Source organism: Pseudopipra pipra, chromosome 5 (assembly GCF_036250125.1).
Source record: "Pseudopipra pipra isolate bDixPip1 chromosome 5, bDixPip1.hap1, whole genome shotgun sequence".
NCBI classification, from domain to species: domain Eukaryota; kingdom Metazoa; phylum Chordata; class Aves; order Passeriformes; family Pipridae; genus Pseudopipra; species Pseudopipra pipra.
In genome coordinates this window covers 10,071,611-10,086,806 of record NC_087553.1, presented here as the reverse complement: position 1 = coordinate 10,086,806, position 15,196 = coordinate 10,071,611, and the positions used below count along the sequence as shown (strand labels likewise).

The following is a 15,196-nucleotide window of genomic DNA, read 5'->3' as shown; positions in this document are numbered from 1 at the left end:
GTGTGAAAGAGTGTGTAAATATCCAGTCTCAGGAAAAGCTTTCAGCAGAAGAAGACAATTATGAGATATAAGCCCTTAGAAAACTCCACTGCTGCTCAGATACTTTATTCAAGTGTGCACCAATTATAAGTGTGGGTCAGGTGGAAAACAAACTCCCCAGAATATAAACTCAGAGTAGAAAAGGAACAACTGTATTCTTTCTTTAGTCATGGAAATATTACTGTCTTTATTGTTCACTTAGAGGATGAAACTTTTAATCTGATGTTAAGTAGTAAAATTTCATAGTATGAAATTCCAACTGATAATGTTTCTGCCTGACTTGTAACAACTGTTGAAAGCTTCCTTCTTCCAATATAGCAGAGTAACAACCCTTGTCTCTGGTTGCATTTCTCATGACTTCACCCTTTAAATTCCCAGCACACCTATTTGTACACATTTCAATATCTCTGGTGGCCAAGTAACATATACATTTAACTACTAAGTTAACTATTGGGAAACAAAGAACACATACATACATTTAAAAACATGGAAAACACCTTTCTCCCCATTTCCTAGTCTCAAATTCCATTCAGGCTCTTCTCATCCCCACTTCCTAGTCTCTACTTCAGTCCAGACACCTCTCCTCCCACTTCTGATGGCTGCAGGTTGTACTCAGTCCCTTCAGTGGGGAAAAGGTGTCGTAGGAGGCTGTTGGTCAGCATGTAATGACTTATTTATTTTGTCTGCTTCAGCATGGATCTGCACAGGCCTCAGTCCCTTCAGGGTAGCAAATATCTAATGAAAGTTTTCACTTTTTTTCTTTCCATAAAGAAAGAAAAATACTTTCACAATAGCCCCAAGATAAATTAGAAAGCAGAATGTAATAAACTCTAAAAATAATATATCATGTAATCCAAGTCTTTCAAATACTCAGGTTATATCTATAATTTCTCTCTGATATGACAGTATTTGTATATGTGGCAGATCTGGACTTTACCTTAACAGGAGGAATAGGGAAAACCATTTTTTTAAAAATTAGATTTGGAAAAAAAAGGATTATTATTAATAATATATATTCCAGACTATCCAGAAGAGGAAGGCAAGAAAAAAGCTTTGAACTTTGTAAACAAAAAGAGATGACAAGTATATTTTCTTGCCTTCTCTTTTTCTTTCTACACCAAATGGATATGTGTACACACTAACTACTGCTAAAGGATCCTGATGGAGATAAAGCTGATATTCCTCTCAGGAAGAAATGTGAGGTCCTGATGAATGTATCTTTTCATTGCAGAGTAGTTATGGAGATGAATTCCCACTTCCTCTAATGTAAAAGGAGAAAATGTCTGTAAATGGTCAGAAAATAGTATGACTGTGCTAATCCTTAGAATTTAACAAGCAGGTCCTTCCACTTCTAGCTAGTTTTGGTATCTTCATCAGACAAAGATAGGACAGAGCTCTGAAGAAACACAGTAGGTTTTCTCCCCTGGTACGAGAGGGGTGAACAAATAGTAGCAGTAATAAAAAATTAAGTGTACCATTATCTTAAACTCTCAAAACTATGACCTACCAAACATCATATTTCTGAAAATTTATTTTATCACATGGCATGTCATTTATGTACACGTGAAGGTCTTTTGCATATCTCAATTCACAGAGCTGCCCATGCTGCCAGAACTGAACTGGGCCCATGGGAATCTGGTGAGGTTTAACGAGACCGAGTGCAAGGTGCCGTACCTGGGTGGGGAGAATTCCCACTGTCAATACAGGCAGGGGGATGAACAGATCAGGAGCAGCCCTGGCAAGAAGAATTTGGGGGTACTGGTGAATGAGAGGCTGGATGTGAGCCAGCAATGTGCACTCACAGTTCAGAAAGCCCAGAGTGTCCTGGGCTGCATCCAAAGCAGGGAGGGCAGAGGGGTGAGGGAGGGGATTCTGCCCCTCTTCCCGTACCTGGAGGGAGCCTACAGGAAAGATGGAGAGGGACTTCTTATAGGGGTGTGCAGTGACAGGACAAAGAAGAATGGCTCCAAACCGAAAGAGAGTAGGTTTAAATTAGATATCTGGAAGAAATTCTTTACTGTGAGGGTGGTGAGGCACTGGAACAGGCTGCCCAGAGAAGTTATGGATGTCCCGTCCCTGGAAATGTGCAAGGCCAGGCTGGATGGGACTCTGAGCAACCTGGTCTAGTGAAAGGTGTCCATGCCCAAGGCAGAGGGGGCAGAACGAGATGATCTTTAAGGTCCCTTCAAAACCAGGTGATTCTATGATTCTATGATTTTTTAGTGCAAAGCTCAGTTTACAACTTTGTAGTTTTGGTAGTTCTCCAGAAACATGATGGTGACTTCAGCTGCGTGCAGTTCAGTGACAGCAACTAGAGATCCCTGAGAAAATTATATATAAGCCTGTTTAATGTAAGGGCCTGTAACAAGCTGGGTAAAAACACAAAGATCTGTATTCCTTTGATTAGAAACAGGAGCAAAATATTTTACTGAAGTCCAAGATCTTAAATATGGACTAACAAAGTAATAATATGTTTTTATTTTGTGAGGATTATGGTCATGAGCTTATTTATCGACATATAATTTCTCTTCTGGAGAATATTATAATTAACTTTTGTTAATGACAAGAACAGCCAGGGAAGGATCATAAATAATTCAGAAAATAAGCAAAACTTTGGAAAGTCAGTATTTTTCACTAATTTAAAAGATAAATGTATAAAAAGTAAGAATTGTTAGTAAATAAAAGTAAGAATTGTTAATAAATAACCACTCCCCCCCCCAAAGTTACCAGCTTTATTTTTAGTTACAGAGATAAATATATAGAGCATAAAAAATAAATAAAAACTAGATATCATTGATGAAAAGCCTTCACTTCAAAGGAATTGTCTACGACTCATACAGTTCATTATATGCTAAGCATCCAGAATGAATGTATTCTGTTTTGAGCAACATGTAAAAAAAAATTCAAACTGCTTTTTAAAGACCCAGAAAGTAGAAAGTTAAACCACTTGCTACAAGCATTGAATAATACAACGTGTGCATGTGGATAAATCAAAGTCAGGATACCAAATAAGACACAATTATCAAGAGTCATCAGGGTAGCCATGTAATTCTGCAAATATATTAGGTAAAAGATGACCAAAGAAATTCCTGATGCACTACCTAAGTACGATCTAGTGGCCTAATATTATTAATAGGACCAGATTAAAATCTCAGTCAAAAATAGGGATAAATCAGGGTAGGACATGCTTAAATGACTTCTTCAGATCAGTGAAGAAAGGCTGACAAAGCCAAGTTCCTAGAAAATTGACTGTAACAAGCTTGACTAATATGGGCTACCTTTGAAGATATGAGAAAATGGATGAGGAATTGAAAGACTGGGAAAGATCAAATGTAATATTTATTTTAGAAAGGTAACATCCAAGGAACTAGACACAGTCAGTTACCAGAAAAAAACCTGGAACAAATAACAAATATGCAATGATCTCTAAGATGGTAAGGATGAGTAGCAGTTTGTCAGGACATCTCATGAAGAAATAGTATCCAGTTTTATTCTGTGAGAAAGTAGCAGCACTAGTGGATAGAAGAAAAATGAAAATTCTCAGAAGTCTAAGAAAACCTGACCTAAACAGCAAGATGCCCTGAATTGGATTTGTTTCTTCTGGAAAGCAGTGGATTGAGGGGAAGTGCAGTAGCAGTCTTGGTCTGTCAAACAGACGAAGTGTGAAAAAAGAGGAGAGGAATAGTATCAAACAGAATAAATATTTTGGATAGCAAGGAAGTTTCAGGGTAAACTTCTGTTTCCAAGTTATGTAAAACTTTCTAACAATAAGGTTACTCCGGTGTTGAAGTGGTTTTACTGGGTTGTCTGGGGATTATTCATCAATGAATGTCTGTAAGAATAGCTTCAAACAGACTTCAGTAGAAATAACATTTGTTTGGGTTAGAAGAAGGATGAATATATGTATGATGTCTGAGTGGCTTTCATCCTTATTTTCTATTTCTATTTATAATTTCGAAATGTTCCAGGTTTTCTTGTTCAAAAACCTGTGTAATTTAGAAATAATTATTTTCTATAAATTCTCATTCAGGTGTAAAGCTTTCAGTCTGTACCCATACTGAAGATCGATAATTGCAATTCTAGCTCATAAATGCTGATTCTTATAGCTGTATTAAGAATTAAGAGGTCAGAAAAGGGATTTCTGTGCAGGCTTTTTTCCTTTATTTTTTTTCCATTCCCAACCTCCCCCCAGGTTTGTATACATGCATCTGTAAGTTATTGTTAACATAAAGTAATCTTGGATTACTTAATGCTTATACATCACTAGCCTACCATGATGACAAAATGGTTATTTTACAGTCAGAACTGGGCAAAATCCCTCACTAATTCAAACTATGTTTTGAAGCAAAGCTGACTTTTGAGATTATATCATTTGCAAAATGATTACATTCAAAACATGACATTGGGAGCAGCAGTTGGCAGTGTAATGGCTCTACTTGTCATTAAATCATTTAAAACCAAAACAAATGGGATGACTATCACTGTTATGGAGGCAATTAGCTCATTTTGTTATAAATGCAGTAATGTAATAACCTTGATTTGCAGTTCATCTGTCTGGGCAGTCGTTTCTTTTGTTACAATGCTATTTTTATTTCAAATATTTCCAAGCATTGTTTAATCAATATTTATTTGGGATTTTCCACCATTAAGAAGGACATTTGGTGCTGGGAATCATAGCTTCTGCAAGATTATATTGACAGCTTCTGACTGATGTTTTGGAGAACAATCTATGTTTTTTTAAAAAGAGAAAAAAAATGTTATCTTAGTGCACATTACTTTCCAAAACTAAACAGCAAGGACTACTGTAAACTCTTCTTACTGGTGTCCATAGAAGAATAAAAATGTCAGAACACATTTATTTCCTCTCAAAAGTTTGAAGCACAGCAATTCAGCCCCAGAATCTTGCCTATCTGATGTTTGTATTTGTATGTTTGTTAGGAATTTTAAAATTGCAGGAAAGTGTTGTGCTGAGTACCCTTTAGCAGTGTTCAGAATTGACTGTCAAAATTATGGAAAGTATATAAACTGTCAGTTTAGCTTCACATCAGAGATATTTTGCTTTTGCTTTTTTTTTTTTTTTTCAGTGAGGAAAAAAAAGCAGATGTCATTTGAGGGATTTGTAAGGTACATGAACTCAGACGAATGTTCGATATTTAAAAGCCTGCACAAGACCATCTACCAAGACATGAACCAGCCATTGTGTGACTATTTTATTTCATCTTCCCACAACACCTACTTGATAGCTGACCAGCTAATGGGACCCAGTCATTTGTGGGGATATACCAGGTATTTAGATACTGATTTTTAATATTTTAAACATTCTTTGGGTGTTTTTTTAAGTGAATACTAGGTCACGTATAATCCTACTTGGCAATCAGGAACAAAGCCATCACAGATACAAGTTGAAAATGTGAGAATGGTATTTTATTTTGTGTATAGACTTTTCAATATACTTGCCAAACCATCTGTTCATAGTCTGGAAACAATCTATTTTTTTCACTTACATCTCAAAAATTCAACCTTTCAGCAAATGAAATCTATAGTATGGCGCACAGTATACGATTAAATCAGTTTTTAATCTCAACATGCCATGCAAAAATAAATAACTCCCTGTTACAAATATAAAATTCCCAGGCAAACTCTAATCTGATCAATATATGGGATGTAAGGGCACAGCGTGTTGGAGTATGTCAAGGATATCTGTGATCAGTGCATGCTGCAAGTTTAGAAACAACAACAACAACAAAACGTGGGCACTCTGGTAGCCAGGAGGGAGAAAAAACTTTGCAGTGTATAACTCCAAGATGATGATGACCTGATGACCAGGATGCCTTATTGCCAAGAAAGGGAAGAAGAAAAGGGATGGTGTAATAACAGGAACACAGAGGGGGCAGAAAATATTAAGAACTTGGAAGACAAGTGTCCAGCATTCCTATTATTTGTACTACATTAGTGACGAGAAAGCAGTTGAAACTGTCACCTATCTCAACTTTTTTTGTTTTGGTGGCTCTCTGAATATTCCATAATGACTTGCAATCATCAGAAACATTAGTGAATTTCTCACAGGATTTAAAATTATATGCATTGCATATAATTTTACTGCATTGCTGAAAGTAATTACAAAGAGGGTATAAGCCCCCATCTCTTCATTTTTATCTACTGTTAGTGTGAGGAAAATGCTAAAATCAGCAAGAGGCATCTTTGAGATATGGTAAACCTGAAGGGCAGCATGTAAGAGACAGGTTGGTAATTAGGTGAAATAATCTGGAAGAAATGTTTCAATTAGTTCCAAGGCAAATATTAGAGATCTAAGACCTTTAAGGGATGCCATTAGCATATTAAAAATTAAACCAGTAAATTTAAGGCACCTGAGAAACTTTAGCACTCCCTCTTACAAGTAGGGTGGGGGTAGAACAACTGAATTGTGTAAAGACCAAGCACAAGCTGACTCTCTAAGTGCAATGCTGTTATTTTTAAGCACAGTGATCCTCAAACTTGCAGGCAAGTCCTGGAAAAGTAATAGAAAAGGCCATTTCAAACTTTTATTCTTCTATTTTAAGCGACAGTTTGCCATTATCCCACAATTCCTTTAGTGAAATCTTTGACCCTCATTTTTAGTTTCTTGGTGAAGGTTATTCAGGTAATCCCTTACTCTTTAATGCTCCAATATAGTTTATTACCTAACATACCTAAGACAAACAACAGAAACTATTGCTCTGTCTTATACCTATATAATTCTATAGGATTTCTTTTGGGTTTTTTTATGATGAAAAAGTAGAGGCTTTTTTTTTTTTTTTGTAATTAACCAATGTGGCTTGTAAACAGAAATACATCAACTTGTATAAAAAAGCGTGATGTCTTTCTTTTCACCATACAATTGTTTCTCTTGTTCTTTCGAAGTGCTCTCTTAAAAGGGTGTCGTTGCCTGGAAATCGACTGCTGGGATGGCTCCAACAACGAACCCGTGGTGTACCATGGGCACACCTTAACAAGCAAGATTCCATTTCGTTCTGTAATCCATGTGATTGACAAGTATGCCTTTATGGTATGTTTGCACACCTGTCTGTATATATAAGTTGGCTGGAATGTGATGGGGGCTTTAACAAAGCCCAGGGACATGGTTGTTGTCGGAGATTCTCCAGGGTAAAACAATAGGAAGCAGATTGTTGTGGCAGTGGGCACTGTTGAAATTAATTACAGGAAAATCGTGCTGTCTGTTCTTCATATATTTTTAATCTTTTTTTAAGGAAGAGTAAACATGCTGAATGATTATAAACCAAACTAGTTGCAAAGAATTCAGGTGATCTTACTTAGTTTGTTAGGTGGAATGCTCACCTGAGATCATTTAAGCAAGGACTGAATATAAAGTGAACAACTACTTCAGAATCAGTCTGGTGTTTTACTCCTTTATATCTTTTAAATCTTTTTGCTTCACTTATTCTTCTGTTGCTATCAGACTGTCTTATATCCTACATGTGAGCTTATGAAATAGACAACAATGTTAGATTATAGCTGAGTTTGAGACTTACTCTGCTTTCCATTTCCTCTCCTTTTATTTTAAATGTTGAACCTGACACAGGTTGCCAGCTACTGATGTCTTTTTGTCAGGTGACTCATTAGGGCAGTGTCCCTTCTGCCCATCTCTAGCAAAGCAGCAAAAGGTGGAGAGCTCTTGGCACAGGCTTTTATAGAGGTTTCTGACAAAACTCCTGCTCAAATAAAGTCCTGAATGAAATTAAGATAACTCTTGAATTCAGGCCAGCATTATATTTAAATATATACATCTATGATCATACAGTTATAGGGATTTTTGTGCATGTATTTTTATAGCCTTCTCAGTGTTAATCAAAGCTGTGTTTTTTCTATTCTTATTTCTATATACAATTTAATTAGCCTCTGATTTTGAAGGTGAAATAAAAAACGTGGTTTTACTTCACTGTTCTTCAAAACCCATTAGATATAACTCTCCTGCTCTTGCTAATACACCACATATTGTACTTGACTATATTGCAAACTTCATTTCACAGGGACAAGTTACAGTAAGATGATAAAATCACAATAGATAATGGTTCATACCAGCTGTGCTTCTATTAGTGGTTAATAGCAAGTGCTCAGGAGACGAGTGTGAAGACAGGGTAAAAATACAGTACTTCTCTTAGAAACCGATCATTTCAAGCCCTGCTGAAGTAAAGATTTTATTCAGAGTTTTTGTTTTCGGTAGCCACCAGTATTACTGGCAATTTATGAGATTTAATTTTGCAGTCTATATGGACGGGTTTCATTTGAGCTATTCTCTGATTTTTACTCAATTTCCCTTGTTTTACCTGTCTTGCTTGAGCACTGTGATGAGCAAAGTGTGAAGAGTCCCAAGAAAAGTTCGTGATATTATGAAAAAGTAGAAGCACAGCTTGTTAATGTGAAGGCAATGATTTCTGAGCAAGCTTTAAGGATACTGAGCTTGAAATATCAGTTAAAATCTGTCATAAACTAAAGCAAAAGACATTTAATCCTGCTGTACTTCATCAATTTTAATTTTAGAATATGATTTTACCTTTCAAAAACCAAACAGTTCTTTTTACACCTCTGTATATGTCTAGCACTGTTTTAACCCCCCCAAACATCCCGAAGATACATTTTTCTCTTCTTCAATTGTACTTTCTCTTTTCCATAAATATTGTGAGAGTTTATTATGTGTTATCAACACATAATTATGTGTTATTAACACAGTTGTTCCAACTGACCTATATTCTGAACATTTGAAAAAAAAGGAAAATACAGATTGGTAAGGGAACTTTTGTAAGATATTTTGCAAAAGCAAGCGATCCTATTTTTATTTATGAATAATAAAATCTTTAAATTATGTTTTCAGTCATCTGCCTATCCACTTGTGCTGTCTTTGGAGAACCACTGCAGCCCTAAACAACAGGAAGTAATGGCAAACTGTTTAAAAAGTATTCTAGGTGACAAACTTCTTTCTTCACCACTTGGTGGTGAGACAGAGATGACTAGACTACCTTCTCCTGAGGTAATAAGATTGCACTTTTCTCTATGAAAGACATGGAAAAAGATGTGGTTTGTTTGTTTGTTTGTTTGGGGGTCTTGTTTGTTTTTAATTCTCTGCAACTGAATGTATGGAACACTTCTTGTGTCTGAAATAGATCTCAGATAGCAACAAAACAATATTTAAACAGCACACAGAAGCCACGTGAAAAGATACATGTTAGTGTATCTGTTATCTGCTCATTTATTTTTTGTTGTTTAAAGTGAAGGAAATTCCTGAAATTTAAACATATTATTGAACTGGAAACCTGAATCTGAATTTTTTGACAATAACTGTGATGATGAAATTTTCTTATTGAGTTCTGCTACTGCAAAGACATTCTCTCTTTCTCAGTGTGTTTCTCCCTAAGACTTTCTCAGCTGGTGGCTTCAGACCCCTGGGATATGAAGTTAGAAAAGGCAATTAGATGGGTGTTGAAAATTTTATTGCTAACTAAAACAAATAAATTCCCATTGTTCCAGTCTTTGCACACAATTTTCTTTCAAGGGCAAAAGTTTTTTTTAATTTCTTGTAGCACAATGCATACATCCAAAATACTTATTTAGACTTGTTGCTCTTGCCAGTGATAGATATATTTTATACCTTTTTTTGTTTACAGTAATTGAAAAAGAATGCAAATAAAAATATGGGGAGGAAACACTGTCACAAGAAAAAAAAATACACATAAAGGAATACAAGAATTTTAAGAATTTATCAAGGAAAAAAATTTTTGAAGAGACGTGTCCAAAAGATGTGCTAAAGAAATATGCATACTGCTATATTTCCATAACAATGTAGTTGTAAATATATTTATTATATAAATTTCTCACCCAACATAGTTTTTTTTTTTTGATGGTAGCATTACACTTTTTATATCACAGTGTCCAATGTCACTTTGAAACCTTGCAAGTTTTTTTTGTAACTTTGAAAAAATATAACCTATATTAAACAGGAGGCTTTGTTTTGAAGCTTCTCAAAGCATGACTGGATTTAGTGCATTACATGTCCAAGGATCATATGTTCTCTGTAGCAAGCACAAAATCACTGCACTGCATATGAATCATGGAGTCACTGAATCACATAATTAAAAATATTACTTCTTAAGAGGTATGTCCCTTACCATGAGGTTACTGCGATGCAGGGAATTCATACTTCATATTTTCATAGCCCAAAGTTTTCATATGTCAGCCCTGCAGAATTTTTGCCTGAAAATGCATTGCTGGAAATGCTGTTCAGGTGAGATTCATTCTCCTGAACTTTTAATATATTAAAGTTGTGTGAGATGCGTTCCACATCTACATGAGAGGTAAGGGTTACCTAAATAATACCACTGTCCTCAGGTGTTTACAAAAGTCTGAATTTAATAAATTGTTATCTTGAGAATGAAAAAAAATTAGGATCATCTCCATTTCTCCTAGCTGCCCTGATCAAGGATGTAAGAAAAATCAGTAGGATTTTACTCAGCAATGGAAATATGCAGCTATGACTGAATTTGTAAACTGAGTAATAAGTTTGACTTTTATTGGGGAGCATCTTTTAGAAGAACCACTTTTGGTCCATGTTCAAAAGGAGTTTAGTGACATCACGTCTTTAAACTTGTGTATATTCAAGGCCTAGGTAAAATCATTATCATTTGAGTAAGTCAGATGGTGAACTTGGTCTTCAACCTGCTTCACTTAAGCTGTGCAAAAGGGATGTTACAGAACCATAAATGATGAATTTAAAATGCTATTTGTGAGAAAGATTCTCAGTTAGTGTAAAAAAAAAACAACCTGTCACCTATACAGTTTACTCTTCCACTTTTTTCAAGATGGAGCACTGGTAAGAAAAGGGAACAAACCATCTCAGTGTCCTTCAAATGGTTCTCTTGAGTGTTCATGAAGTGGGACACCACAAAGTTTCTCCAAACACTTCATAGAAACTTCTGCCAATTACAGGTTCTTTTTAGATCTTGGAGTTTTGAAGACTTCTGTGGAAATTATTTTCTCCTCTGTCTGGTCAATCTTCTAATCCCTTTTCTAAGTAGGTTTTGAGCTATACCTTTCTTAGCTGAGATGATTGTGTGCATCAGGAAGGAGGAATAAAATGCAGAGCAAACCCATTCTTAGGGACCACAGGTCATGCAATGATGTCTCCTACCATTGTAAGTCTAAATGAAAGGTTCAAGAGGACCTTTATAAGACCTGGTTTAAGGAGGTCCATAAAAGAAAATTGGATGATCACTGAACATTATTGCTTTTTCTTGACACTTGCTTGCCCTGAAAAAAAAATACCAGAAAATTTCAGGAAAAGAGGTTTTTTAATTCTTTGTTCTCAGCCATATATGCACCCTTCCAGCTGACTATGCTAGTACTGTTAATTTCCTGGAATATTACTGTATTCCGTAGCATCTCAACATATAGTTCTTTCTCTACATGTGGAAGAAAGGGAAGGGAAGACTTTTGCTCTCTTTCTTCCTTTCACACACCCCTTATTCGATGACAAACTGAGGCTACTCTTAAGCTTCACCAATCTCTTCCACCTCCTTCCCAGGAGGATATTTTTCCATGCAAAGCAAAAGACCCACTGCCATTCTTTCCTCACATCTTGGCCACTATGGGGCTCCTAAAGAGGCTTTGTGAACTTCCTTTAATAGTCACTGGAATATCAGGTCCTTTGAGTCAGTTCCCACATTAAATTACATTTGACATCACTGGCTGGTGCCAGAGATCCCTGCCAGTTGCACCAGCAGTCCTGGTGATATGCTGATATAAAGTGACAGAATGTAGTGTCATATGCAGCAGCCTGTAGATGAACTTAGAAAATATTAGAATCCAAGAAGAGATATATTTTCACTTACCCAGCTGTATCCTTCCTCTCTAAGAAGTTTGACAGCTACTGAAAGAAATAAGTCTCCAATGTAACACAGAGAAAAGAATGCAAACACATTGGTGCTTTTGATGAAGGTTTGTTTCTCAATTATTTTTGTAGCACATCAAACTGCCTTACACTGCTGACAGGATATATACATGAGCTGCTTAGGAATTTTCCATTATTTGCAGGTTTCCTGTCACAAAAGTGGAATGAGATATTGATGTGTTGTTAACTGAAAGTGAAGTGGCAACTACTGTTATTTTACAAGTGGTTTTTAATGTTTACCACACAGCTGCAAGATCAGTTACTGCATTGTGGTGGTTCAGAAGCATTTCTGGCCAGGATTGCCGAGGTTTCCCCAGAGTTATTAAAGTCATGGTGTCTGTTTTTCTAGAATGCACCAGTCTTGGTGAACCAACTATTGAAATCTTCAACATCTAGATATAATAATGGAGTGTGTGTCTAAGAGATTCATATTGCTACTGTACTTTCTTCCCTCCTACCTGTTGCACCAAGAAACTTTCAAAACTTAGTTGTACCTGGCTGTCTATGACCTGTGGCAAATAGATCCTTACTGACTAACTGTAACTTCTGACAAAATGGTAATGGCCAGATTAACCTGTGGCTGTAGGACCCAATGTTCAGTTTAACCATCCCCATATTTGCCTCTCTCGTATAACATTGTAGGGTTTTATAATCTTATTTCTTTGTTATTGAAAAACCAGGACACGAAGATTTTCACTGAGACATTCAAGACCAAGGCTGCTTTAGCATGTCAAATTTTGTTGCTTCAGTGATAAGATTCATTCCTATTTTTTTCACCTACAAGTCAAGTATGCAAATGTCTCGACCAAGTCTTTGCATCAGGAATATCTTTTCTTCTTAGCAAGTCAAAACATTTCTAGTCCACTGTTTTGCCTTTCAATATGCCTATGGCATTTATTCTTTACAAAAATGAGAAGAAAGATGTTGAAAATGTAGCATGCCTTGGTGATGACCTCAAAAATAAGAAAATCAGTATTGTTTATTATAAAATTTCTGGATTCTCTAGGTTCTAGTGAGAACTTACAGAAGACTCATCCAGTTCCTATACCATTTCTGGGAATTACACTCTACAGTCTTTTTCAGGGATCATGGTTTTCCCACAAATGTATTAAACATGCAAAAGTCACTTACCTCTTGTTAATAATTTTTCTGTATTGTAAAACAACTTCAGAAGATAATTAAAAACAAAAAATTGCCATATTTTATATCATAAATCAGGTAGGTCTTAGGCTGATGGTTTATTTGATGTATAAAAATCAGATCCAAGGTATCTTCTTGGAACCTTGAACTGTGGTAGGGAATTTGTGAATGAAGGCCCTGAGCACACTACACTAATTAGCCTGGCCAACCTGTAACCATCTTTCTCAGTAATAATCCTTTGGATTTCCTTCCAATCTATGCACCAGAGATTTAGTTGCCTGGGCAGAATGTCATCTCTAATATGGCACAGCTGTTTAGCCTTGGATCAGACTTACATGAAGTCTATTACAGAGCACAATACAGGACTGTAATTTTCAGTGCAGGGGTCTTCTCACTGGGTAAATGTGTGGTATGAAAACTTGTAGTGAGACAGCTAAAGTGGAACTCCTGATATAATTAATATCTGTTTAAGTAGAGTTCAGACACTGATGGTAGTATTGATTTCAAGTATCTTGATAACTGTGATTTATAAGGCTGCCACAAAGACATCCATTCTCACTTTCACTAAGTGTGATTCTCTTCTTGAATCAGTGAAGAATGTTGGTGTTGAGTGTTTTTAACATTTGTACTTAAGAAATTTTGTCATTGTCTTATAAGTTTTCCCTATGTTAGAATTCACTGATGTTGCATCTTCACCCTATATCAGTATTTAAGGCATAAATATAAGTCTTGAAATAAAAAACTATGTAAAACTGAAATTGATTTTAACCTTGTTACTTAGCAAGGTTTTCAGGATTAGATATTCCTCTAACTAAGCACCTAGGGCTGGCTAGGAGAAGAGAAAACTCCATGCTAATTTTAAATAAGGGAAGCTATTCTTCTCTTTTTAATACTCATCATGCAAAACCAGAGTTTGTTCTCTACATTTCTGAGGAATTAATTTTGTCCTTTTTTACATTAGTTACAGTACTCAGTTAGATGGGTTTGCCTGATCCAAATCCATGATTTTGTCTTGGAGTCTTGGAGTCAACTTTGGCTGTTCTGATTTGTGTTGTACATCACATTAACCAGAATGTACAAGAAATAAATTTTGTTCATTTAATTATGCAAATATTTGTTCCAGTTGATGGTACTTGGAGACTTTTGCTTATGCCAGCCTTGAAGTCCCATTATGCTCTAGGGAAGATCTATTATGTTTTACATATTTAAATTTTTTATTGTGCTTAGAGTTTCTATAGAAGCACATAGCAAATGTATTTTTAACATATTTTGCCTTTCATATTAAAACTAGAAAGGAGAAGTTATAATGAATGTTCAGACTTTCAGCTCATTAAAAGACTTTTCAGCTCTTCTAAAAGACTTGGACATTCAGAGAATAAGGTGCTGTGTGTTTAGCACTCCTGATTATCAATTAAAGAACTCCAATTTCACACAGTCACTGGTTTTGTAACCATACATTTGTTATAAGGGTTTTTTTGAAGATATATTTGAAGTTCAGACTTAAAATCCTTGATGTGTCATTTTTTCAGTTCAGGGTTCACTTTCCATGGTTTGGGATAACTATTACTGAAATTTGCTTCTGGCCAAATAATAGCAAAATTTCATATTGCTAGAGTATTCTCTGTAACTGGTTTTGAAAATAGAACTGTGATTTAAAATGTTATCTTGGTAGAAAACTGAAAAAAAAAAAAACCCTTAAAAAACTTTTCCTTCCTCAGGGTATTTACATTTTTGCTAATAGTTCATAAACAGAGCTTTAGAAACTGACTTCAAACATCAGGGCCCATTTTTACAGGCTCACACACACATACTATGGCATTTTTTTACTTAAAGCAAATTTACATATAGGAGGCAGTAATGTAGCCATAGAAAGGTTTTCCTTCCTTAAATACTAGGTCCTTTTTTTCTTTTTAAATTTCTAGGATTAAATCTTACCTACAAATAAAAAAATGCGAGACCAAAAGTGGACAGAACTGCTTTTAAATATTGGGAAATGTGAACATGCAAAGGAAAATTCAGAACTCTCAAAAAATATGAGCAGCATTAATCATATTAAAACTCTCCTAAAAATATCGCGGG

At 35.6% G+C, this 15,196-nt stretch overlaps 1 protein-coding gene across 1 annotated transcript in view; it reads left to right on the top strand.

The window, feature by feature from the left end:
- PLCZ1 (phospholipase C zeta 1) overlaps window positions 1-15,196 on the top strand; it is a 47,148-nt gene that overhangs the window by 7,368 nt on the left and 24,584 nt on the right. The window contains exons 4-6 of the mRNA XM_064654390.1: window positions 5,124-5,325; window positions 6,940-7,084; window positions 8,909-9,064. Coding sequence (XP_064510460.1) covers window positions 5,124-5,325; window positions 6,940-7,084; window positions 8,909-9,064 — 503 coding nt within the window. The remainder of the gene's footprint in view (window positions 1-5,123; window positions 5,326-6,939; window positions 7,085-8,908; window positions 9,065-15,196) is intronic.